The 26,594-nt window shown below is 65.3% G+C and overlaps 1 protein-coding gene across 1 annotated transcript in view; it reads right to left on the reverse strand.

The window, feature by feature from the left end:
* Positions 1–962: 962 nt before the first annotated feature.
* LOC147367948 (uncharacterized) overlaps positions 963–26,594 on the reverse strand; it is a gene marked incomplete at its 3' end in the record, with an annotated part of 46,744 nt that continues 21,112 nt past the window's right edge. Inside the window, exons 2-4 of the mRNA XM_086413525.1 lie at positions 12,892–13,275; positions 6,942–7,154; positions 963–1,200 (exon numbers count right to left, since the gene is read on the reverse strand). Coding sequence (XP_086269651.1) covers positions 963–1,200; positions 6,942–7,154; positions 12,892–13,275 — 835 coding nt within the window. The remainder of the gene's footprint in view (positions 1,201–6,941; positions 7,155–12,891; positions 13,276–26,594) is intronic.

Genomic DNA, 26,594 nt, shown 5'->3' on the forward strand with positions numbered 1-26,594 from the left:
CCAGGGAAACGTGTCCCTGACGCAGCATTCTAGGGATACCTGCAGGGCGTGCCGGGGGCTTGAAGCTGAGTCCCAGACGCGGGCTCTGCCCACCCCCACCCCCCCCTCCCCCGACCCCCCTCTCCCTCCCTCCCTCTGTCCCCAACTCCCCCCGCCTCCCTCCCTCTCCCGCTCTCCCACTCAGCCTTCCCCAACTCTCTCCCTTCGCCCCCCACCCACTCGGCCCCCTCCCACCCTCCCACCTTTGCACTCCCCGGTCTCCCGCTCCCCCTCCCTCTGCTGCCCCCGGCATAGGGAAGGAGTTCTCCTGTGTGGACTGCTGGAAAGACGGGACCAGAAGACAGAAGAGCCAGACACAAAGAACTTGTGCCGGGCACGGGGTTTCTTTCCCGGGCCCATGGAATGTTCCCTCTGAGGCTGCCCCTTGGTCACTGCCATGCAGGGAGGGCTTGAGGCTTCAGGTAGGGTGTCCCCGTTTGGGGCGGGGCCCAGCTTCCCAAAGGTCCAGCACTCGGGTTTGTCCCCAGGGTTGTCCGTAGACATCCCGTCTGTATTCTCTCCTCTTCCCACACAAAACAGCTCCCTCCCACCCACCCACCCTTTCCCCGAGCTCCATGGCCCCACATCCCAGGCAAGGAGACCTGAACGTGGCTAGGGGGAGAAGGTGGCCCCTTCCTTCCTCTCCCTCTAAGCCCCAGGGCCTGGGGAGCCTGGCAGCATGTCGAGGAGGGCCTGGTACTCGTCCTCACTGAGGGGTGTTTCCAGGGTGGCCTCAACTCCTTCTTCCCCCGCAGGGGACCCCGGGGAAGACCAGGGCGTGTCCTGGATGGCCGTGGCAGCCAAGAGTTCCTCTAGGAGGCTGGGTGGCCCGGGGAGGGCTGGGTGGGGCCCTGCGACGACAGGAGAGGACCCCGGAGAAGGGCCCGGCGAGCCCGGGAGGCCCGCGGCAGCCAGGAGCTCGCCTGGGAGGGCGAGGTGTGCTCGTTCATCGGCAGAGGGCCCCAGGGAAGGCCCCGGCGTGTCCGGGGTGCCCGTGGCCGCCAAGAGCTCGTCTAGGAAGCTGGGTGCCCCTGGGAGGGCAGGGCCCACCCCTTCGTCGGCAGCGGCCCCCGGGGAAGGCGCCCGCGTGTCCGGGACGCCCGTGGCCGCCAAGAGCTCATCTAGGAGGCTCGTCGAGCTTGGAAGGCTGGGGGCCTGGGGCTGTGGCTCTAGCGGAGGGGCCGTGCCTTCGCCGTAGGGTGACTCCGGCCACCGCGGGATGTGTGTCTCCGGCTGCCCAGGCGGCAGGATGGCCCCTTGCCCAGGCTGCCCGGGGGCCGTGACGGCAGGGGAGCACGCGGCCCAGGGAGCTGCTCCCTGGGGAGGAGGCGGTGGCCTCCCACTTGGCTGGAGGGCCACCGGGCTGGGCTGGACCACGAAGATCATCAACGGCTGGCCCACGCAGACCCCAGAGGCAGCCCCGGGCACCCAGAAAGTGGGGGCCCCAAAAGGAGCAGCTGCAGCCAAGGGTGGCATGCTCTCCTGTGGCTGAGAGGGGCGAAGGGGAGGAGAGGTGCTCTGGACAGCGGGTGGGGCCCTTCGGTCCTCTGGAGCAGGAGTCGTCGTCGTGGCTGGCGCGCCGCCTGGCCCCTGGGCCCGGCCGCTGCCGGGCCCGCTTGGGCTCCGCTGGGGGTGCCGAGCTCTTCGGTTTTGAAACCATATCTAGGGGAGCAAAAGGCAGACAGGCACATCAGAAGCCGTGGCCGTCCAGATCACCCACCGTGCTGGCGCCGCCGCGGCGCCCGTTCCACAGCCCGCCCGGCCGCCCGGCCTCTGGTCTGTCAGGCCCAGGGCGACTTCTGCAGGGCCATTTTCTGCAAGCGAATCCCTTGGCCCTGGGAAATGAGGGGTGCCCGCACGGCCAGAAGCGGCCCAAAACCCTCCACTCAGGCCGCCGACTTTCGGCCCCTCCCCCCCCCCCTCCCCCGGCAAGCCCCAGCCCCAGCCCCAGCCTACGTGTATCCAGCTCCAGACGCTTGGCAGGGCTGAACCCTCCTTGCTCCTGGGCCACGTCCCGGGCCCGTGCGCCGGCTGGAGAACTTACCTGGATGCGAGGTTCCGGGATTCCCGTCTGACGAGCCAGTTCCTCCCTGGCGGCAATCCCCGGGAAGCGATCCCTCGTGAAGGCTTGCACGAGGATCCTGGTCTGAGAAGGAGAGATGACTGTCCTCTTTCTCCGGGCCTCTCTGGCCGAGTCTTCTACCAACGAAAGGAACACACCGAGAGGGGAGGACGTTAAGGCCCGTGGGGCGTTCACGGCACAGACACCCTAGAGGGTGTGGAGGGGAGGGAGAGGCCCACACCCCTGAATCACTACAGGTGGCTCTGCCGCCGGGGCAGGGCTCTAAGGAATACACCCACAGATGGATCGCGTGCCTGGGTCCCTGGTGGACGCGTGCGTGTGCACGCACACTCCCCACACACGCATGTCCCTGTGTGTCTCTCTCCTCCTCCGGCCTTGCCGCCGAGTGCCCTGAAGCATGGTCCTCGGCCAAGGCTGCCCGGGCAGCCGGAGCCTAAGGTTCCCGACGGGGGCTGGGGAGGGGGTGCAAAGGGGGAACACTGCGGCCCGCCCACGCCGACTGGGGGCGTCTTGCCCCGATCTGGGACACTGATGGGGGCAGCAACCACACAGCCCTGTTTCCTCCTGCTCCTCACCCCCCCTCCCCCCTAACCCCCCACCCCCACCCCCTTGGTGTTTCTGGGCCTCCCGTGCTCATCCACCAGCAGAGAGTATTCTCTGGCAAGAGGGGGAGGGTTCGGGACCCCCTCTGGGGGAGACTTGCCTTTGGAGAGAACGCTGGCTAATTTACCTTGAGAGGAAGACTGAGGTCGGGGAGGTAGCGACGGTGGCCTGGGCGTGGACGTTGGCCCCCCTTCCCCTTCTTGGCGCACGTGTTCAGACGGCGGCCGGCTCTGCTTTGACCGTCTTCTACGTTGGTTTTGAAACCAGACCTAGGGGCAAACAGAGAGAATTCCTTCTCAGGAGAAAGGCCGCCAGAGGCTTTCAGCTGCCTTGGATCGGCATGGAGAGCCTGAAAGGGAGAACGGGTGGAGAGGCGGGGGGCCTACCTGGACTCTGCTTTCGTCAATGCCGAGCTCTCGGGCCAGTCGTTCTCTGGTCGCTATCCCAGGGTAGGGGTTCTGTTGAAAGAGCGCTTGCAGGGCGTCCTTCTGGCTCGGCTTCAGAACGAGCCTCCTCCTTCGAGATCCTGTGGCGATGGGGCCTGTGGAAGAAGAGAAGAAAGGGAAGCGCCTCAGACCAGAGCACCTGGTGGAGGACTCGACGGAGGAGCCCAAGCATGCTCCCCGCCCAGGGCAGTTGCCCCTGTGCCTGAGCAGAGCCGGGAGCCCGGGGACGGGGTGTGCATTTGGAAGTCGCTTGGCTACAGCCCGACAGCCAGGCTGAGAGGCAAGGGGCGGTAGCCCCCACACCCACCCCCACCCAGGCCGGAATGCAAGAAACGCGAGCAAGCAGAAAGGAAACCAAACCCAGCCCCAAAACAAAGGCGGCAAAGAGTCCCCACCCCCCCAACGAAGACCACGACACTATCCCGCCGCATGTTTCCACCCGTCTGGTCGAGATGCCTGGGAAACGTCTGGATGGGGCTTCTCCCACATTTCCCTCCATCTCGATGCCAACGGGAGGGGACCTGGCTTCTCCGGGCTAACACGAGCACGGGCCATATTTGCCGCCAGTAGCGGCAGAGGAAAGGGAAACGAAGCGAAGCCCAACCCTCAATGGCAGAAGGCACCAGGCCATTGTTGTGAGAAAGCCACTGAAGGAGGCCAAGCCCCAGAGCTCCCCGACTCCCATTCCGGCAGGAAGAGGAGGATAAAGGGCCCCGTCCCAGCCCCCGCAACCCCCACCCCCGCACCCCCTTCAAACAACACCATCTTCCCAGAAAAGAGAAGGGAGAAGCCACGTGTGTGCCAAAGGAGCAAAACGAACAAACGATGCCCCTTTGGGCACAGCCGACTCCTGGGAACCGTGGCCCCAGCCGGCCGGTCCCTGCCGTTCTCGGTGGTGGGTGGACACGTTTGCCGTGAACCCGTGGCCGAGGCGATCCACGGATCCCCCGAGACGTGACCCTACCCCAGGGACCCGAGGGCGAACGTACCGCGTGAGGTGCTGGAGGAGCCGGACGAAGCCATGGTGGGAGAGCCGCACGGACGCTGCAGACTGCTGGCCTAGTGGGCCGGGACCCAGCCGCTCAGGACCTTGGAGAGCGGGAGGCGGCTCCGCCCCTATTTATGTAAATAGGGGTGGGTGCGTAGATGGAGGGGACGCCCCTGGCCTCTTTCGCAGGAGAGACCCTGGACAAGAATCCAGTGGAGCCAGTGGGCTTCCACGGGCCCGGCCCGTGCCCCAGACCCCCAAGGTCCACGGTTGGGCTGGGCGGGCAGTTCGGGGGCTTTGGTTTGTGGCCCTCCCACGCAGCGGGTGGGGTCAACCCCGGGCCCAGGGGCCGTCAGCAGTGCCCAGAGAGCTAACTGCCCGGGAATTCCCCTGGGGTCCCTTTGACGTGGCCGGCCACGCCCCCTTGCCCAGCCTGCCTTGCCTTCCAAACCGCTCTGGGTTTTCCCGCCTTTTCACATTCCACACGTCCCTTGACCTCAATTGCCCCCGCCGGCTCCTGCGAGGCATGGCGGGACACCGGATGCTCTCTCCAATGCCTCCACCTAGATCCCTCGCTTTCCTTGCCTCCGTTTCCCACGCCCCTCCCCAACTCCTCCGTGCCCTCTTGGCGTCCTTTCCCTGCAGCAGTCCCAGACCACCACCCCCAGGGCTTTGAGCCGCCTGGAGCTCAAGGCTCCGGCCAGAGATGTGAAGGGCCAGCGTCTCAAACAGCAGCTCATGCCATTTGGGGCTTCTTCATGTGGAGCCTGAGGCCCGCGTCTCCCCAGCCCACCCCCCAGCCCAAGTGCCCTGGAGATACCCGCCAAAGGGGACAGACAGTGTACAACCTACCCCCCCCCCACACACACACACACACACACACTCACACACACACACTCACACACACACACTCACACACACACTCACACACACACACACACACACTCACACTCACACACACACACACACACACACTCACACACACACACACACACACTCACACTCACACTCACACACACACACACACACACACACACACACTCACACACACACACACTGTTAGGGAGGAGGTTCCACTAAGCCAAGGAAGGAAGCATGGACGTTCTGGACACAACGGAGCCGTCACCCGTGCGCCAACAAGGTGACATGGAAAGAGCGTGTGCTTTCTCGAAGACACGGAGGGCGGCGAGGAGGAGGAGGAGGAGGAGGAAATCAGGAGGCCGGAGCAGACAAAGGAGGAAGAAGGTGGTGTCAAGCACCGCGGGGGATGGACGATGAGAGGCACTTCTCTTTGCGCTGTGAACAGGGTGAGAAGAGTGAACTGAAAAGAAACGAACGAGCCACAGCAGCACACCACCACCGCCCCCCCCCCCAACTCCCCCTGCCCCCACCCCACCCCACCCCACCCCCCACCCAACCGTCTGGGCCGATGTATTCTTTGGCCAGCCGGGCTTCTAAACCCACCACGGGGCTTCACGTGAGAACAGGCAGGCGTTCGTATGTACTTCAAAACCATGGGGCCTGTGAAACTCAGGAACGGGTTTGCAAGTAAAGCACGTATGTCTGTCTGTATGTCTGCCGGTGACGGGAGGATGCTGGCGGCAGGGCGAGCTGAGTCACTGTGCTGTGAGGGTCAGAGAGAGAGACAGGGAGATGACGGGCCTTTGCAGATATACGACCGGGCATGTGGGCACACATGGACAGGGAGTCTGGTCGTGAAAGCGGTTGTGTGGGTAGGTCCCTACTGCTGGCTCCGAGGATCTGACCTCCGGACACCCGCCCAGAGAAGGCACCTTGAAACCCAGGGAAACGTGTCCCTGACGCAGCATTCTAGGGATACCTGCAGGGCGTGCCGGGGGCTTGAAGCTGAGTCCCAGACGCGGGCTCTGCCCACCCCCACCCCCCCCTCCCCCGACCCCCCTCTCCCTCCCTCCCTCTGTCCCCAACTCCCCCCGCCTCCCTCCCTCTCCCGCTCTCCCACTCAGCCTTCCCCAACTCTCTCCCTTCGCCCCCCACCCACTCGGCCCCCTCCCACCCTCCCACCTTTGCACTCCCCGGTCTCCCGCTCCCCCTCCCTCTGCTGCCCCCGGCATAGGGAAGGAGTTCTCCTGTGTGGACTGCTGGAAAGACGGGACCAGAAGACAGAAGAGCCAGACACAAAGAACTTGTGCCGGGCACGGGGTTTCTTTCCCGGGCCCATGGAATGTTCCCTCTGAGGCTGCCCCTTGGTCACTGCCATGCAGGGAGGGCTTGAGGCTTCAGGTAGGGTGTCCCCGTTTGGGGCGGGGCCCAGCTTCCCAAAGGTCCAGCACTCGGGTTTGTCCCCAGGGTTGTCCGTAGACATCCCGTCTGTATTCTCTCCTCTTCCCACACAAAACAGCTCCCTCCCACCCACCCACCCTTTCCCCGAGCTCCATGGCCCCACATCCCAGGCAAGGAGACCTGAACGTGGCTAGGGGGAGAAGGTGGCCCCTTCCTTCCTCTCCCTCTAAGCCCCAGGGCCTGGGGAGCCTGGCAGCATGTCGAGGAGGGCCTGGTACTCGTCCTCACTGAGGGGTGTTTCCAGGGTGGCCTCAACTCCTTCTTCCCCCGCAGGGGACCCCGGGGAAGACCAGGGCGTGTCCTGGATGGCCGTGGCAGCCAAGAGTTCCTCTAGGAGGCTGGGTGGCCCGGGGAGGGCTGGGTGGGGCCCTGCGACGACAGGAGAGGACCCCGGAGAAGGGCCCGGCGAGCCCGGGAGGCCCGCGGCAGCCAGGAGCTCGCCTGGGAGGGCGAGGTGTGCTCGTTCATCGGCAGAGGGCCCCAGGGAAGGCCCCGGCGTGTCCGGGGTGCCCGTGGCCGCCAAGAGCTCGTCTAGGAAGCTGGGTGCCCCTGGGAGGGCAGGGCCCACCCCTTCGTCGGCAGCGGCCCCCGGGGAAGGCGCCCGCGTGTCCGGGACGCCCGTGGCCGCCAAGAGCTCATCTAGGAGGCTCGTCGAGCTTGGAAGGCTGGGGGCCTGGGGCTGTGGCTCTAGCGGAGGGGCCGTGCCTTCGCCGTAGGGTGACTCTGGCCACCGCGGGATGTGTGTCTCCGGCTGCCCAGGCGGCAGGATGGCCCCTTGCCCAGGCTGCCCGGGGGCCGTGACGGCAGGGGAGCACGCGGCCCAGGGAGCTGCTCCCTGGGGAGGAGGCGGTGGCCTCCCACTTGGCTGGAGGGCCACCGGGCTGGGCTGGACCACGAAGATCATCAACGGCTGGCCCACGCAGACCCCAGAGGCAGCCCCGGGCACCCAGAAAGTGGGGGCCCCAAAAGGAGCAGCTGCAGCCAAGGGTGGCATGCTCTCCTGTGGCTGAGAGGGGCGAAGGGGAGGAGAGGTGCTCTGGACAGCGGGTGGGGCCCTTCGGTCCTCTGGAGCAGGAGTCGTCGTCGTGGCTGGCGCGCCGCCTGGCCCCTGGGCCCGGCCGCTGCCGGGCCCGCTTGGGCTCCGCTGGGGGTGCCGAGCTCTTCGGTTTTGAAACCATATCTAGGGGAGCAAAAGGCAGACAGGCACATCAGAAGCCGTGGCCGTCCAGATCACCCACCGTGCTGGCGCCGCCGCGGCGCCCGTTCCACAGCCCGCCCGGCCGCCCGGCCTCTGGTCTGTCAGGCCCAGGGCGACTTCTGCAGGGCCATTTTCTGCAAGCGAATCCCTTGGCCCTGGGAAATGAGGGGTGCCCGCACGGCCAGAAGCGGCCCAAAACCCTCCACTCAGGCCGCCGACTTTCGGCCCCTCCCCCCCCCCCCTCCCCCGGCAAGCCCCAGCCCCAGCCCCAGCCTACGTGTATCCAGCTCCAGACGCTTGGCAGGGCTGAACCCTCCTTGCTCCTGGGCCACGTCCCGGGCCCGTGCGCCGGCTGGAGAACTTACCTGGATGCGAGGTTCCGGGATTCCCGTCTGACGAGCCAGTTCCTCCCTGGCGGCAATCCCCGGGAAGCGATCCCTCGTGAAGGCTTGCACGAGGATCCTGGTCTGAGAAGGAGAGATGACTGTCCTCTTTCTCCGGGCCTCTCTGGCCGAGTCTTCTACCAACGAAAGGAACACACCGAGAGGGGAGGACGTTAAGGCCCGTGGGGCGTTCACGGCACAGACACCCTAGAGGGTGTGGAGGGGAGGGAGAGGCCCACACCCCTGAATCACTACAGGTGGCTCTGCCGCCGGGGCAGGGCTCTAAGGAATACACCCACAGATGGATCGCGTGCCTGGGTCCCTGGTGGACGCGTGCGTGTGCACGCACACTCCCCACACACGCATGTCCCTGTGTGTCTCTCTCCTCCTCCGGCCTTGCCGCCGAGTGCCCTGAAGCATGGTCCTCGGCCAAGGCTGCCCGGGCAGCCGGAGCCTAAGGTTCCCGACGGGGGCTGGGGAGGGGGTGCAAAGGGGGAACACTGCGGCCCGCCCACGCCGACTGGGGGCGTCTTGCCCCGATCTGGGACACTGATGGGGGCAGCAACCACACAGCCCTGTTTCCTCCTGCTCCTCACCCCCCCTCCCCCCTAACCCCCCACCCCCACCCCCTTGGTGTTTCTGGGCCTCCCGTGCTCATCCACCAGCAGAGAGTATTCTCTGGCAAGAGGGGGAGGGTTCGGGACCCCCTCTGGGGGAGACTTGCCTTTGGAGAGAACGCTGGCTAATTTACCTTGAGAGGAAGACTGAGGTCGGGGAGGTAGCGACGGTGGCCTGGGCGTGGACGTTGGCCCCCCTTCCCCTTCTTGGCGCACGTGTTCAGACGGCGGCCGGCTCTGCTTTGACCGTCTTCTACGTTGGTTTTGAAACCAGACCTAGGGGCAAACAGAGAGAATTCCTTCTCAGGAGAAAGGCCGCCAGAGGCTTTCAGCTGCCTTGGATCGGCATGGAGAGCCTGAAAGGGAGAACGGGTGGAGAGGCGGGGGGCCTACCTGGACTCTGCTTTCGTCAATGCCGAGCTCTCGGGCCAGTCGTTCTCTGGTCGCTATCCCAGGGTAGGGGTTCTGTTGAAAGAGCGCTTGCAGGGCGTCCTTCTGGCTCGGCTTCAGAACGAGCCTCCTCCTTCGAGATCCTGTGGCGATGGGGCCTGTGGAAGAAGAGAAGAAAGGGAAGCGCCTCAGACCAGAGCACCTGGTGGAGGACTCGACGGAGGAGCCCAAGCATGCTCCCCGCCCAGGGCAGTTGCCCCTGTGCCTGAGCAGAGCCGGGAGCCCGGGGACGGGGTGTGCATTTGGAAGTCGCTTGGCTACAGCCCGACAGCCAGGCTGAGAGGCAAGGGGCGGTAGCCCCCACACCCACCCCCACCCAGGCCGGAATGCAAGAAACGCGAGCAAGCAGAAAGGAAACCAAACCCAGCCCCAAAACAAAGGCGGCAAAGAGTCCCCACCCCCCCAACGAAGACCACGACACTATCCCGCCGCATGTTTCCACCCGTCTGGTCGAGATGCCTGGGAAACGTCTGGATGGGGCTTCTCCCACATTTCCCTCCATCTCGATGCCAACGGGAGGGGACCTGGCTTCTCCGGGCTAACACGAGCACGGGCCATATTTGCCGCCAGTAGCGGCAGAGGAAAGGGAAACGAAGCGAAGCCCAACCCTCAATGGCAGAAGGCACCAGGCCATTGTTGTGAGAAAGCCACTGAAGGAGGCCAAGCCCCAGAGCTCCCCGACTCCCATTCCGGCAGGAAGAGGAGGATAAAGGGCCCCGTCCCAGCCCCCGCAACCCCCACCCCCGCACCCCCTTCAAACAACACCATCTTCCCAGAAAAGAGAAGGGAGAAGCCACGTGTGTGCCAAAGGAGCAAAACGAACAAACGATGCCCCTTTGGGCACAGCCGACTCCTGGGAACCGTGGCCCCAGCCGGCCGGTCCCTGCCGTTCTCGGTGGTGGGTGGACACGTTTGCCGTGAACCCGTGGCCGAGGCGATCCACGGATCCCCCGAGACGTGACCCGACCCCAGGGACCCGAGGGCGAACGTACCGCGTGAGGTGCTGGAGGAGCCGGACGAAGCCATGGTGGGAGAGCCGCACGGACGCTGCAGACTGCTGGCCTAGTGGGCCGGGACCCAGCCGCTCAGGACCTTGGAGAGCGGGAGGCGGCTCCGCCCCTATTTATGTAAATAGGGGTGGGTGCGTAGATGGAGGGGACGCCCCTGGCCTCTTTCGCAGGAGAGACCCTGGACAAGAATCCAGTGGAGCCAGTGGGCTTCCACGGGCCCGGCCCGTGCCCCAGACCCCCAAGGTCCACGGTTGGGCTGGGCGGGCAGTTCGGGGGCTTTGGTTTGTGGCCCTCCCACGCAGCGGGTGGGGTCAACCCCGGGCCCAGGGGCCGTCAGCAGTGCCCAGAGAGCTAACTGCCCGGGAATTCCCCTGGGGTCCCTTTGACGTGGCCGGCCACGCCCCCTTGCCCAGCCTGCCTTGCCTTCCAAACCGCTCTGGGTTTTCCCGCCTTTTCACATTCCACACGTCCCTTGACCTCAATTGCCCCCGCCGGCTCCTGCGAGGCATGGCGGGACACCGGATGCTCTCTCCAATGCCTCCACCTAGATCCCTCGCTTTCCTTGCCTCCGTTTCCCACGCCCCTCCCCAACTCCTCCGTGCCCTCTTGGCGTCCTTTCCCTGCAGCAGTCCCAGACCACCACCCCCAGGGCTTTGAGCCGCCTGGAGCTCAAGGCTCCGGCCAGAGATGTGAAGGGCCAGCGTCTCAAACAGCAGCTCATGCCATTTGGGGCTTCTTCATGTGGAGCCTGAGGCCCGCGTCTCCCCAGCCCACCCCCCAGCCCAAGTGCCCTGGAGATACCCGCCAAAGGGGACAGACAGTGTACAACCTACCCCCCCCCACACACACACACACACACACTCACACACACACACTCACACACACACACTCACACACACACTCACACACACACACACACTCACACTCACACACACACTCACACACACACACACACACTCACACACACACACACACACACTCACACTCACACTCACACACACACACACACACACACACACACTCACACACACACACACTGTTAGGGAGGAGGTTCCACTAAGCCAAGGAAGGAAGCATGGACGTTCTGGACACAACGGAGCCGTCACCCGTGCGCCAACAAGGTGACATGGAAAGAGCGTGTGCTTTCTCGAAGACATGGAGGGCGGCGAGGAGGAGGAGGAGGAGGAGGAAATCAGGAGGCCGGAGCAGACAAAGGAGGAAGAAGGTGGTGTCAAGCACCGCGGGGGATGGACGATGAGAGGCACTTCTCTTTGCGCTGTGAACAGGGTGAGAAGAGTGAACTGAAAAGAAACGAACGAGCCACAGCAGCACACCACCACCGCCCCCCCCCCAACTCCCCCTGCCCCCACCCCACCCCACCCCACCCCCCACCCAACCGTCTGGGCCGATGTATTCTTTGGCCAGCCGGGCTTCTAAACCCACCACGGGGCTTCACGTGAGAACAGGCAGGCGTTCGTATGTCCTTCAAAACCATGGGGCCTGTGAAACTCAGGAACGGGTTTGCAAGTAAAGCACGTATGTCTGTCTGTATGTCTGCCGGTGACGGGAGGATGCTGGCGGCAGGGCGAGCTGAGTCACTGTGCTGTGAGGGTCAGAGAGAGAGACAGGGAGATGACGGGCCTTTGCAGATATACGACCGGGCATGTGGGCACACATGGACAGGGAGTCTGGTCGTGAAAGCGGTTGTGTGGGTAGGTCCCTACTGCTGGCTCCGAGGATCTGACCTCCGGACACCCGCCCAGAGAAGGCACCTTGAAACCCAGGGAAACGTGTCCCTGACGCAGCATTCTAGGGATACCTGCAGGGCGTGCCGGGGGCTTGAAGCTGAGTCCCAGACGCGGGCTCTGCCCACCCCCACCCCCCCCTCCCCCGACCCCCCTCTCCCTCCCTCCCTCTGTCCCCAACTCCCCCCGCCTCCCTCCCTCTCCCGCTCTCCCACTCAGCCTTCCCCAACTCTCTCCCTTCGCCCCCCACCCACTCGGCCCCCTCCCACCCTCCCACCTTTGCACTCCCCGGTCTCCCGCTCCCCCTCCCTCTGCTGCCCCCGGCATAGGGAAGGAGTTCTCCTGTGTGGACTGCTGGAAAGACGGGACCAGAAGACAGAAGAGCCAGACACAAAGAACTTGTGCCGGGCACGGGGTTTCTTTCCCGGGCCCATGGAATGTTCCCTCTGAGGCTGCCCCTTGGTCACTGCCATGCAGGGAGGGCTTGAGGCTTCAGGTAGGGTGTCCCCGTTTGGGGCGGGGCCCAGCTTCCCAAAGGTCCAGCACTCGGGTTTGTCCCCAGGGTTGTCCGTAGACATCCCGTCTGTATTCTCTCCTCTTCCCACACAAAACAGCTCCCTCCCACCCACCCACCCTTTCCCCGAGCTCCATGGCCCCACATCCCAGGCAAGGAGACCTGAACGTGGCTAGGGGGAGAAGGTGGCCCCTTCCTTCCTCTCCCTCTAAGCCCCAGGGCCTGGGGAGCCTGGCAGCATGTCGAGGAGGGCCTGGTACTCGTCCTCACTGAGGGGTGTTTCCAGGGTGGCCTCAACTCCTTCTTCCCCCGCAGGGGACCCCGGGGAAGACCAGGGCGTGTCCTGGATGGCCGTGGCAGCCAAGAGTTCCTCTAGGAGGCTGGGTGGCCCGGGGAGGGCTGGGTGGGGCCCTGCGACGACAGGAGAGGACCCCGGAGAAGGGCCCGGCGAGCCCGGGAGGCCCGCGGCAGCCAGGAGCTCGCCTGGGAGGGCGAGGTGTGCTCGTTCATCGGCAGAGGGCCCCAGGGAAGGCCCCGGCGTGTCCGGGGTGCCCGTGGCCGCCAAGAGCTCGTCTAGGAAGCTGGGTGCCCCTGGGAGGGCAGGGCCCACCCCTTCGTCGGCAGCGGCCCCCGGGGAAGGCGCCCGCGTGTCCGGGACGCCCGTGGCCGCCAAGAGCTCATCTAGGAGGCTCGTCGAGCTTGGAAGGCTGGGGGCCTGGGGCTGTGGCTCTAGCGGAGGGGCCGTGCCTTCGCCGTAGGGTGACTCCGGCCACCGCGGGATGTGTGTCTCCGGCTGCCCAGGCGGCAGGATGGCCCCTTGCCCAGGCTGCCCGGGGGCCGTGACGGCAGGGGAGCACGCGGCCCAGGGAGCTGCTCCCTGGGGAGGAGGCGGTGGCCTCCCACTTGGCTGGAGGGCCACCGGGCTGGGCTGGACCACGAAGATCATCAACGGCTGGCCCACGCAGACCCCAGAGGCAGCCCCGGGCACCCAGAAAGTGGGGGCCCCAAAAGGAGCAGCTGCAGCCAAGGGTGGCATGCTCTCCTGTGGCTGAGAGGGGCGAAGGGGAGGAGAGGTGCTCTGGACAGCGGGTGGGGCCCTTCGGTCCTCTGGAGCAGGAGTCGTCGTCGTGGCTGGCGCGCCGCCTGGCCCCTGGGCCCGGCCGCTGCCGGGCCCGCTTGGGCTCCGCTGGGGGTGCCGAGCTCTTCGGTTTTGAAACCATATCTAGGGGAGCAAAAGGCAGACAGGCACATCAGAAGCCGTGGCCGTCCAGATCACCCACCGTGCTGGCGCCGCCGCGGCGCCCGTTCCACAGCCCGCCCGGCCGCCCGGCCTCTGGTCTGTCAGGCCCAGGGCGACTTCTGCAGGGCCATTTTCTGCAAGCGAATCCCTTGGCCCTGGGAAATGAGGGGTGCCCGCACGGCCAGAAGCGGCCCAAAACCCTCCACTCAGGCCGCCGACTTTCGGCCCCTCCCCCCCCCCCTCCCCCGGCAAGCCCCAGCCCCAGCCCCAGCCTACGTGTATCCAGCTCCAGACGCTTGGCAGGGCTGAACCCTCCTTGCTCCTGGGCCACGTCCCGGGCCCGTGCGCCGGCTGGAGAACTTACCTGGATGCGAGGTTCCGGGATTCCCGTCTGACGAGCCAGTTCCTCCCTGGCGGCAATCCCCGGGAAGCGATCCCTCGTGAAGGCTTGCACGAGGATCCTGGTCTGAGAAGGAGAGATGACTGTCCTCTTTCTCCGGGCCTCTCTGGCCGAGTCTTCTACCAACGAAAGGAACACACCGAGAGGGGAGGACGTTAAGGCCCGTGGGGCGTTCACGGCACAGACACCCTAGAGGGTGTGGAGGGGAGGGAGAGGCCCACACCCCTGAATCACTACAGGTGGCTCTGCCGCCGGGGCAGGGCTCTAAGGAATACACCCACAGATGGATCGCGTGCCTGGGTCCCTGGTGGACGCGTGCGTGTGCACGCACACTCCCCACACACGCATGTCCCTGTGTGTCTCTCTCCTCCTCCGGCCTTGCCGCCGAGTGCCCTGAAGCATGGTCCTCGGCCAAGGCTGCCCGGGCAGCCGGAGCCTAAGGTTCCCGACGGGGGCTGGGGAGGGGGTGCAAAGGGGGAACACTGCGGCCCGCCCACGCCGACTGGGGGCGTCTTGCCCCGATCTGGGACACTGATGGGGGCAGCAACCACACAGCCCTGTTTCCTCCTGCTCCTCACCCCCCCTCCCCCCTAACCCCCCACCCCCACCCCCTTGGTGTTTCTGGGCCTCCCGTGCTCATCCACCAGCAGAGAGTATTCTCTGGCAAGAGGGGGAGGGTTCGGGACCCCCTCTGGGGGAGACTTGCCTTTGGAGAGAACGCTGGCTAATTTACCTTGAGAGGAAGACTGAGGTCGGGGAGGTAGCGACGGTGGCCTGGGCGTGGACGTTGGCCCCCCTTCCCCTTCTTGGCGCACGTGTTCAGACGGCGGCCGGCTCTGCTTTGACCGTCTTCTACGTTGGTTTTGAAACCAGACCTAGGGGCAAACAGAGAGAATTCCTTCTCAGGAGAAAGGCCGCCAGAGGCTTTCAGCTGCCTTGGATCGGCATGGAGAGCCTGAAAGGGAGAACGGGTGGAGAGGCGGGGGGCCTACCTGGACTCTGCTTTCGTCAATGCCGAGCTCTCGGGCCAGTCGTTCTCTGGTCGCTATCCCAGGGTAGGGGTTCTGTTGAAAGAGCGCTTGCAGGGCGTCCTTCTGGCTCGGCTTCAGAACGAGCCTCCTCCTTCGAGATCCTGTGGCGATGGGGCCTGTGGAAGAAGAGAAGAAAGGGAAGCGCCTCAGACCAGAGCACCTGGTGGAGGACTCGACGGAGGAGCCCAAGCATGCTCCCCGCCCAGGGCAGTTGCCCCTGTGCCTGAGCAGAGCCGGGAGCCCGGGGACGGGGTGTGCATTTGGAAGTCGCTTGGCTACAGCCCGACAGCCAGGCTGAGAGGCAAGGGGCGGTAGCCCCCACACCCACCCCCACCCAGGCCGGAATGCAAGAAACGCGAGCAAGCAGAAAGGAAACCAAACCCAGCCCCAAAACAAAGGCGGCAAAGAGTCCCCACCCCCCCAACGAAGACCACGACACTATCCCGCCGCATGTTTCCACCCGTCTGGTCGAGATGCCTGGGAAACGTCTGGATGGGGCTTCTCCCACATTTCCCTCCATCTCGATGCCAACGGGAGGGGACCTGGCTTCTCCGGGCTAACACGAGCACGGGCCATATTTGCCGCCAGTAGCGGCAGAGGAAAGGGAAACGAAGCGAAGCCCAACCCTCAATGGCAGAAGGCACCAGGCCATTGTTGTGAGAAAGCCACTGAAGGAGGCCAAGCCCCAGAGCTCCCCGACTCCCATTCCGGCAGGAAGAGGAGGATAAAGGGCCCCGTCCCAGCCCCCGCAACCCCCACCCCCGCACCCCCTTCAAACAACACCATCTTCCCAGAAAAGAGAAGGGAGAAGCCACGTGTGTGCCAAAGGAGCAAAACGAACAAACGATGCCCCTTTGGGCACAGCCGACTCCTGGGAACCGTGGCCCCAGCCGGCCGGTCCCTGCCGTTCTCGGTGGTGGGTGGACACGTTTGCCGTGAACCCGTGGCCGAGGCGATCCACGGATCCCCCGAGACGTGACCCGACCCCAGGGACCCGAGGGCGAACGTACCGCGTGAGGTGCTGGAGGAGCCGGACGAAGCCATGGTGGGAGAGCCGCACGGACGCTGCAGACTGCTGGCCTAGTGGGCCGGGACCCAGCCGCTCAGGACCTTGGAGAGCGGGAGGCGGCTCCGCCCCTATTTATGTAAATAGGGGTGGGTGCGTAGATGGAGGGGACGCCCCTGGCCTCTTTCGCAGGAGAGACCCTGGACAAGAATCCAGTGGAGCCAGTGGGCTTCCACGGGCCCGGCCCGTGCCCCAGACCCCCAAGGTCCACGGTTGGGCTGGGCGGGCAGTTCGGGGGCTTTGGTTTGTGGCCCTCCCACGCAGCGGGTGGGGTCAACCCCGGGCCCAGGGGCCGTCAGCAGTGCCCAGAGAGCTAACTGCCCGGGAATTCCCCTGGGGTCCCTTTGACGTGGCCGGCCACGCCCCCTTGCCCAGCCTGCCTTGCCTTCCAAACCGCTCTGGGTTTTCCCGCCTTTTCACATTCCACACGTCCCTTGACCTCAATTGCCCCCGCCGGCTCCTGCGAGGCATGGCGGGACACCGGATGCTCTCTCCAATGCCTCCACCTAGATCCCTCGCTTTCCTTGCCTCCGTTTCCCACGCCCCTCCCCAACTCCTCCGTGCCCTCTTGGCGTCCTTTCCCTGCAGCAGTCCCAGACCACCACCCCCAGGGCTTTGAGCCGCCTGGAGCTCAAGGCTCCGGCCAGAGATGTGAAGGGCCAGCGTCTCAAACAGCAGCTCATGCCATTTGGGGCTTCTTCATGTGGAGCCTGAGGCCCGCGTCTCCCCAGCCCACCCCCCAGCCCAAGTGCCCTGGAGATACCCGCCAAAGGGGACAGACAGTGTACAACCTACCCCCCCCCCACACACACACACACACACTCACACACACACACTCACACACACACACTCACACACACACTCACACACACACACACACTCACACTCACACACACACTCACACACACACACACACACTCACACACACACACACACACACTCACACTCACACTCACACACACACACACACACACACACACACACACTCACACACACACACACTGTTAGGGAGGAGGTTCCACTAAGCCAAGGAAGGAAGCATGGACGTTCTGGACACAACGGAGCCGTCACCCGTGCGCCAACAAGGTGACATGGAAAGAGCGTGTGCTTTCTCGAAGACATGGAGGGCGGCGAGGAGGAGGAGGAGGAGGAGGAAATCAGGAGGCCGGAGCAGACAAAGGAGGAAGAAGGTGGTGTCAAGCACCGCGGGGGATGGACGATGAGAGGCACTTCTCTTTGCGCTGTGAACAGGGTGAGAAGAGTGAACTGAAAAGAAACGAACGAGCCACAGCAGCACACCACCACCGCCCCCCCCCCCAACTCCCCCTGCCCCCACCCCACCCCACCCCACCCCCCACCCAACCGTCTGGGCCGATGTATTCTTTGGCCAGCCGGGCTTCTAAACCCACCACGGGGCTTCACGTGAGAACAGGCAGGCGTTCGTATGTACTTCAAAACCATGGGGCCTGTGAAACTCAGGAACGGGTTTGCAAGTAAAGCACGTATGTCTGTCTGTATGTCTGCCGGTGACGGGAGGATGCTGGCGGCAGGGCGAGCTGAGTCACTGTGCTGTGAGGGTCAGAGAGAGAGACAGGGAGATGACGGGCCTTTGCAGATATACGACCGGGCATGTGGGCACACATGGACAGGGAGTCTGGTCGTGAAAGCGGTTGTGTGGGTAGGTCCCTACTGCTGGCTCCGAGGATCTGACCTCCGGACACCCGCCCAGAGAAGGCACCTTGAAACCCAGGGAAACGTGTCCCTGACGCAGCATTCTAGGGATACCTGCAGGGCGTGCCGGGGGCTTGAAGCTGAGTCCCAGACGCGGGCTCTGCCCACCCCCACCCCCCCCTCCCCCGACCCCCCTCTCCCTCCCTCCCTCTGTCCCCAACTCCCCCCGCCTCCCTCCCTCTCCCGCTCTCCCACTCAGCCTTCCCCAACTCTCTCCCTTCGCCCCCCACCCACTCGGCCCCCTCCCACCCTCCCACCTTTGCACTCCCCGGTCTCCCGCTCCCCCTCCCTCTGCTGCCCCCGGCATAGGGAAGGAGTTCTCCTGTGTGGACTGCTGGAAAGACGGGACCAGAAGACAGAAGAGCCAGACACAAAGAACTTGTGCCGGGCACGGGGTTTCTTTCCCGGGCCCATGGAATGTTCCCTCTGAGGCTGCCCCTTGGTCACTGCCATGCAGGGAGGGCTTGAGGCTTCAGGTAGGGTGTCCCCGTTTGGGGCGGGGCCCAGCTTCCCAAAGGTCCAGCACTCGGGTTTGTCCCCAGGGTTGTCCGTAGACATCCCGTCTGTATTCTCTCCTCTTCCCACACAAAACAGCTCCCTCCCACCCACCCACCCTTTCCCCGAGCTCCATGGCCCCACATCCCAGGCAAGGAGACCTGAACGTGGCTAGGGGGAGAAGGTGGCCCCTTCCTTCCTCTCCCTCTAAGCCCCAGGGCCTGGGGAGCCTGGCAGCATGTCGAGGAGGGCCTGGTACTCGTCCTCACTGAGGGGTGTTTCCAGGGTGGCCTCAACTCCTTCTTCCCCCGCAGGGGACCCCGGGGAAGACCAGGGCGTGTCCTGGATGGCCGTGGCAGCCAAGAGTTCCTCTAGGAGGCTGGGTGGCCCGGGGAGGGCTGGGTGGGGCCCTGCGACGACAGGAGAGGACCCCGGAGAAGGGCCCGGCGAGCCCGGGAGGCCCGCGGCAGCCAGGAGCTCGCCTGGGAGGGCGAGGTGTGCTCGTTCATCGGCAGAGGGCCCCAGGGAAGGCCCCGGCGTGTCCGGGGTGCCCGTGGCCGCCAAGAGCTCGTCTAGGAAGCTGGGTGCCCCTGGGAGGGCAGGGCCCACCCCTTCGTCGGCAGCGGCCCCCGGGGAAGGCGCCCGCGTGTCCGGGACGCCCGTGGCCGCCAAGAGCTCATCTAGGAGGCTCGTCGAGCTTGGAAGGCTGGGGGCCTGGGGCTGTGGCTCTAGCGGAGGGGCCGTGCCTTCGCCGTAGGGTGACTCCGGCCACCGCGGGATGTGTGTCTCCGGCTGCCCAGGCGGCAGGATGGCCCCTTGCCCAGGCTGCCCGGGGGCCGTGACGGCAGGGGAGCACGCGGCCCAGGGAGCTGCTCCCTGGGGAGGAGGCGGTGGCCTCCCACTTGGCTGGAGGGCCACCGGGCTGGGCTGGACCACGAAGATCATCAACGGCTGGCCCACGCAGACCCCAGAGGCAGCCCCGGGCACCCAGAAAGTGGGGGCCCCAAAAGGAGCAGCTGCAGCCAAGGGTGGCATGCTCTCCTGTGGCTGAGAGGGGCGAAGGGGAGGAGAGGTGCTCTGGACAGCGGGTGGGGCCCTTCGGTCCTCTGGAGCAGGAGTCGTCGTCGTGGCTGGCGCGCCGCCTGGCCCCTGGGCCCGGCCGCTGCCGGGCCCGCTTGGGCTCCGCTGGGGGTGCCGAGCTCTTCGGTTTTGAAACCATATCTAGGGGAGCAAAAGGCAGACAGGCACATCAGAAGCCGTGGCCGTCCAGATCACCCACCGTGCTGGCGCCGCCGCGGCGCCCGTTCCACAGCCCGCCCGGCCGCCCGGCCTCTGGTCTGTCAGGCCCAGGGCGACTTCTGCAGGGCCATTTTCTGCAAGCGAATCCCTTGGCCCTGGGAAATGAGGGGTGCCCGCACGGCCAGAAGCGGCCCAAAACCCTCCACTCAGGCCGCCGACTTTCGGCCCCTCCCCCCCCCCCCTCCCCCGGCAAGCCCCAGCCCCAGCCCCAGCCTACGTGTATCCAGCTCCAGACGCTTGGCAGGGCTGAACCCTCCTTGCTCCTGGGCCACGTCCCGGGCCCGTGCGCCGGCTGGAGAACTTACCTGGATGCGAGGTTCCGGGATTCCCGTCTGACGAGCCAGTTCCTCCCTGGCGGCAATCCCCGGGAAGCGATCCCTCGTGAAGGCTTGCACGAGGATCCTGGTCTGAGAAGGAGAGATGACTGTCCTCTTTCTCCGGGCCTCTCTGGCCGAGTCTTCTACCAACGAAAGGAACACACCGAGAGGGGAGGACGTTAAGGCCCGTGGGGCGTTCACGGCACAGACACCCTAGAGGGTGTGGAGGGGAGGGAGAGGCCCACACCCCTGAATCACTACAGGTGGCTCTGCCGCCGGGGCAGGGCTCTAAGGAATACACCCACAGATGGATCGCGTGCCTGGGTCCCTGGTGGACGCGTGCGTGTGCACGCACACTCCCCACACACGCATGTCCCTGTGTGTCTCTCTCCTCCTCCGGCCTTGCCGCCGAGTGCCCTGAAGCATGGTCCTCGGCCAAGGCTGCCCGGGCAGCCGGAGCCTAAGGTTCCCGACGGGGGCTGGGGAGGGGGTGCAAAGGGGGAACACTGCGGCCCGCCCACGCCGACTGGGGGCGTCTTGCCCCGATCTGGGACACTGATGGGGGCAGCAACCACACAGCCCTGTTTCCTCCTGCTCCTCACCCCCCCTCCCCCCTAACCCCCCACCCCCACCCCCTTGGTGTTTCTGGGCCTCCCGTGCTCATCCACCAGCAGAGAGTATTCTCTGGCAAGAGGGGGAGGGTTCGGGACCCCCTCTGGGGGAGACTTGCCTTTGGAGAGAACGCTGGCTAATTTACCTTGAGAGGAAGACTGAGGTCGGGGAGGTAGCGACGGTGGCCTGGGCGTGGACGTTGGCCCCCCTTCCCCTTCTTGGCGCACGTGTTCAGACGGCGGCCGGCTCTGCTTTGACCGTCTTCTACGTTGGTTTTGAAACCAGACCTAGGGGCAAACAGAGAGAATTCCTTCTCAGGAGAAAGGCCGCCAGAGGCTTTCAGCTGCCTTGGATCGGCATGGAGAGCCTGAAAGGGAGAACGGGTGGAGAGGCGGGGGGCCTACCTGGACTCTGCTTTCGTCAATGCCGAGCTCTCGGGCCAGTCGTTCTCTGGTCGCTATCCCAGGGTAGGGGTTCTGTTGAAAGAGCGCTTGCAGGGCGTCCTTCTGGCTCGGCTTCAGAACGAGCCTCCTCCTTCGAGATCCTGTGGCGATGGGGCCTGTGGAAGAAGAGAAGAAAGGGAAGCGCCTCAGACCAGAGCACCTGGTGGAGGACTCGACGGAGGAGCCCAAGCATGCTCCCCGCCCAGGGCAGTTGCCCCTGTGCCTGAGCAGAGCCGGGAGCCCGGGGACGGGGTGTGCATTTGGAAGTCGCTTGGCTACAGCCCGACAGCCAGGCTGAGAGGCAAGGGGCGGTAGCCCCCACACCCACCCCCACCCAGGCCGGAATGCAAGAAACGCGAGCAAGCAGAAAGGAAACCAAACCCAGCCCCAAAACAAAGGCGGCAAAGAGTCCCCACCCCCCCAACGAAGACCACGACACTATCCCGCCGCATGTTTCCACCCGTCTGGTCGAGATGCCTGGGAAACGTCTGGATGGGGCTTCTCCCACATTTCCCTCCATCTCGATGCCAACGGGAGGGGACCTGGCTTCTCCGGGCTAACACGAGCACGGGCCATATTTGCCGCCAGTAGCGGCAGAGGAAAGGGAAACGAAGCGAAGCCCAACCCTCAATGGCAGAAGGCACCAGGCCATTGTTGTGAGAAAGCCACTGAAGGAGGCCAAGCCCCAGAGCTCCCCGACTCCCATTCCGGCAGGAAGAGGAGGATAAAGGGCCCCGTCCCAGCCCCCGCAACCCCCACCCCCGCACCCCCTTCAAACAACACCATCTTCCCAGAAAAGAGAAGGGAGAAGCCACGTGTGTGCCAAAGGAGCAAAACGAACAAACGATGCCCCTTTGGGCACAGCCGACTCCTGGGAACCGTGGCCCCAGCCGGCCGGTCCCTGCCGTTCTCGGTGGTGGGTGGACACGTTTGCCGTGAACCCGTGGCCGAGGCGATCCACGGATCCCCCGAGACGTGACCCGACCCCAGGGACCCGAGGGCGAACGTACCGCGTGAGGTGCTGGAGGAGCCGGACGAAGCCATGGTGGGAGAGCCGCACGGACGCTGCAGACTGCTGGCCTAGTGGGCCGGGACCCAGCCGCTCAGGACCTTGGAGAGCGGGAGGCGGCTCCGCCCCTATTTATGTAAATAGGGGTGGGTGCGTAGATGGAGGGGACGCCCCTGGCCTCTTTCGCAGGAGAGACCCTGGACAAGAATCCAGTGGAGCCAGTGGGCTTCCACGGGCCCGGCCCGTGCCCCAGACCCCCAAGGTCCACGGTTGGGCTGGGCGGGCAGTTCGGGGGCTTTGGTTTGTGGCCCTCCCACGCAGCGGGTGGGGTCAACCCCGGGCCCAGGGGCCGTCAGCAGTGCCCAGAGAGCTAACTGCCCGGGAATTCCCCTGGGGTCCCTTTGACGTGGCCGGCCACGCCCCCTTGCCCAGCCTGCCTTGCCTTCCAAACCGCTCTGGGTTTTCCCGCCTTTTCACATTCCACACGTCCCTTGACCTCAATTGCCCCCGCCGGCTCCTGCGAGGCATGGCGGGACACCGGATGCTCTCTCCAATGCCTCCACCTAGATCCCTCGCTTTCCTTGCCTCCGTTTCCCACGCCCCTCCCCAACTCCTCCGTGCCCTCTTGGCGTCCTTTCCCTGCAGCAGTCCCAGACCACCACCCCCAGGGCTTTGAGCCGCCTGGAGCTCAAGGCTCCGGCCAGAGATGTGAAGGGCCAGCGTCTCAAACAGCAGCTCATGCCATTTGGGGCTTCTTCATGTGGAGCCTGAGGCCCGCGTCTCCCCAGCCCACCCCCCAGCCCAAGTGCCCTGGAGATACCCGCCAAAGGGGACAGACAGTGTACAACCTACCCCCCCCCCACACACACACACACACACTCACACACACACACTCACACACACACACTCACACACACACTCACACACACACACACACACACTCACACTCACACTCACACACACACACACACACTCACACACACACACACACACACTCACACTCACACTCACACACACACACACACACACACACACACACACACACTCACACACACACACACTGTTAGGGAGGAGGTTCCACTAAGCCAAGGAAGGAAGCATGGACGTTCTGGACACAACGGAGCCGTCACCCGTGCGCCAACAAGGTGACATGGAAAGAGCGTGTGCTTTCTCGAAGACATGGAGGGCGGCGAGGAGGAGGAGGAGGAGGAGGAAATCAGGAGGCCGGAGCAGACAAAGGAGGAAGAAGGTGGTGTCAAGCACCGCGGGGGATGGACGATGAGAGGCACTTCTCTTTGCGCTGTGAACAGGGTGAGAAGAGTGAACTGAAAAGAAACGAACGAGCCACAGCAGCACACCACCACCGCCCCCCCCCAACTCCCCCTGCCCCCACCCCACCCCACCCCACCCCCCACCCAACCGTCTGGGCCGATGTATTCTTTGGCCAGCCGGGCTTCTAAACCCACCACGGGGCTTCACGTGAGAACAGGCAGGCGTTCGTATGTACTTCAAAACCATGGGGCCTGTGAAACTCAGGAACGGGTTTGCAAGTAAAGCACGTATGTCTGTCTGTATGTCTGCCGGTGACGGGAGGATGCTGGCGGCAGGGCGAGCTGAGTCACTGTGCTGTGAGGGTCAGAGAGAGAGACAGGGAGATGACGGGCCTTTGCAGATATACGACCGGGCATGTGGGCACACATGGACAGGGAGTCTGGTCGTGAAAGCGGTTGTGTGGGTAGGTCCCTACTGCTGGCTCCGAGGATCTGACCTCCGGACACCCGCCCAGAGAAGGCACCTTGAAACCCAGGGAAACGTGTCCCTGACGCAGCATTCTAGGGATACCTGCAGGGCGTGCCGGGGGCTTGAAGCTGAGTCCCAGACGCGGGCTCTGCCCACCCCCACCCCCCCCTCCCCCGACCCCCCTCTCCCTCCCTCCCTCTGTCCCCAACTCCCCCCGCCTCCCTCCCTCTCCCGCTCTCCCACTCAGCCTTCCCCAACTCTCTCCCTTCGCCCCCCACCCACTCGGCCCCCTCCCACCCTCCCACCTTTGCACTCCCCGGTCTCCCGCTCCCCCTCCCTCTGCTGCCCCCGGCATAGGGAAGGAGTTCTCCTGTGTGGACTGCTGGAAAGACGGGACCAGAAGACAGAAGAGCCAGACACAAAGAACTTGTGCTGGGCACGGGGTTTCTTTCCCGGGCCCATGGAATGTTCCCTCTGAGGCTGCCCCTTGGTCACTGCCATGCAGGGAGGGCTTGAGGCTTCAGGTAGGGTGTCCCCGTTTGGGGCGGGGCCCAGCTTCCCAAAGGTCCAGCACTCGGGTTTGTCCCCAGGGTTGTCCGTAGACATCCCGTCTGTATTCTCTCCTCTTCCCACACAAAACAGCTCCCTCCCACCCACCCACCCTTTCCCCGAGCTCCATGGCCCCACATCCCAGGCAAGGAGACCTGAACGTGGCTAGGGGGAGAAGGTGGCCCCTTCCTTCCTCTCCCTCTAAGCCCCAGGGCCTGGGGAGCCTGGCAGCATGTCGAGGAGGGCCTGGTACTCGTCCTCACTGAGGGGTGTTTCCAGGGTGGCCTCAACTCCTTCTTCCCCCGCAGGGGACCCCGGGGAAGACCAGGGCGTGTCCTGGATGGCCGTGGCAGCCAAGAGTTCCTCTAGGAGGCTGGGTGGCCCGGGGAGGGCTGGGTGGGGCCCTGCGACGACAGGAGAGGACCCCGGAGAAGGGCCCGGCGAGCCCGGGAGGCCCGCGGCAGCCAGGAGCTCGCCTGGGAGGGCGAGGTGTGCTCGTTCATCGGCAGAGGGCCCCAGGGAAGGCCCCGGCGTGTCCGGGGTGCCCGTGGCCGCCAAGAGCTCGTCTAGGAAGCTGGGTGCCCCTGGGAGGGCAGGGCCCACCCCTTCGTCGGCAGCGGCCCCCGGGGAAGGCGCCCGCGTGTCCGGGACGCCCGTGGCCGCCAAGAGCTCATCTAGGAGGCTCGTCGAGCTTGGAAGGCTGGGGGCCTGGGGCTGTGGCTCTAGCGGAGGGGCCGTGCCTTCGCCGTAGGGTGACTCCGGCCACCGCGGGATGTGTGTCTCCGGCTGCCCAGGCGGCAGGATGGCCCCTTGCCCAGGCTGCCCGGGGGCCGTGACGGCAGGGGAGCACGCGGCCCAGGGAGCTGCTCCCTGGGGAGGAGGCGGTGGCCTCCCACTTGGCTGGAGGGCCACCGGGCTGGGCTGGACCACGAAGATCATCAACGGCTGGCCCACGCAGACCCCAGAGGCAGCCCCGGGCACCCAGAAAGTGGGGGCCCCAAAAGGAGCAGCTGCAGCCAAGGGTGGCATGCTCTCCTGTGGCTGAGAGGGGCGAAGGGGAGGAGAGGTGCTCTGGACAGCGGGTGGGGCCCTTCGGTCCTCTGGAGCAGGAGTCGTCGTCGTGGCTGGCGCGCCGCCTGGCCCCTGGGCCCGGCCGCTGCCGGGCCCGCTTGGGCTCCGCTGGGGGTGCCGAGCTCTTCGGTTTTGAAACCATATCTAGGGGAGCAAAAGGCAGACAGGCACATCAGAAGCCGTGGCCGTCCAGATCACCCACCGTGCTGGCGCCGCCGCGGCGCCCGTTCCACAGCCCGCCCGGCCGCCCGGCCTCTGGTCTGTCAGGCCCAGGGCGACTTCTGCAGGGCCATTTTCTGCAAGCGAATCCCTTGGCCCTGGGAAATGAGGGGTGCCCGCACGGCCAGAAGCGGCCCAAAACCCTCCACTCAGGCCGCCGACTTTCGGCCCCTCCCCCCCCCCCCTCCCCCGGCAAGCCCCAGCCCCAGCCCCAGCCTACGTGTATCCAGCTCCAGACGCTTGGCAGGGCTGAACCCTCCTTGCTCCTGGGCCACGTCCCGGGCCCGTGCGCCGGCTGGAGAACTTACCTGGATGCGAGGTTCCGGGATTCCCGTCTGACGAGCCAGTTCCTCCCTGGCGGCAATCCCCGGGAAGCGATCCCTCGTGAAGGCTTGCACGAGGATCCTGGTCTGAGAAGGAGAGATGACTGTCCTCTTTCTCCGGGCCTCTCTGGCCGAGTCTTCTACCAACGAAAGGAACACACCGAGAGGGGAGGACGTTAAGGCCCGTGGGGCGTTCACGGCACAGACACCCTAGAGGGTGTGGAGGGGAGGGAGAGGCCCACACCCCTGAATCACTACAGGTGGCTCTGCCGCCGGGGCAGGGCTCTAAGGAATACACCCACAGATGGATCGCGTGCCTGGGTCCCTGGTGGACGCGTGCGTGTGCACGCACACTCCCCACACACGCATGTCCCTGTGTGTCTCTCTCCTCCTCCGGCCTTGCCGCCGAGTGCCCTGAAGCATGGTCCTCGGCCAAGGCTGCCCGGGCAGCCGGAGCCTAAGGTTCCCGACGGGGGCTGGGGAGGGGGTGCAAAGGGGGAACACTGCGGCCCGCCCACGCCGACTGGGGGCGTCTTGCCCCGATCTGGGACACTGATGGGGGCAGCAACCACACAGCCCTGTTTCCTCCTGCTCCTCACCCCCCCTCCCCCCTAACCCCCCACCCCCACCCCCTTGGTGTTTCTGGGCCTC

Source organism: Bos grunniens, chromosome 7 (genome assembly GCF_055505025.1).
Source record: "Bos grunniens cultivar Pamir isolate PY7600 chromosome 7, Bosgru_T2T1.0, whole genome shotgun sequence".
Lineage (NCBI taxonomy): Eukaryota > Metazoa > Chordata > Mammalia > Artiodactyla > Bovidae > Bos > Bos grunniens.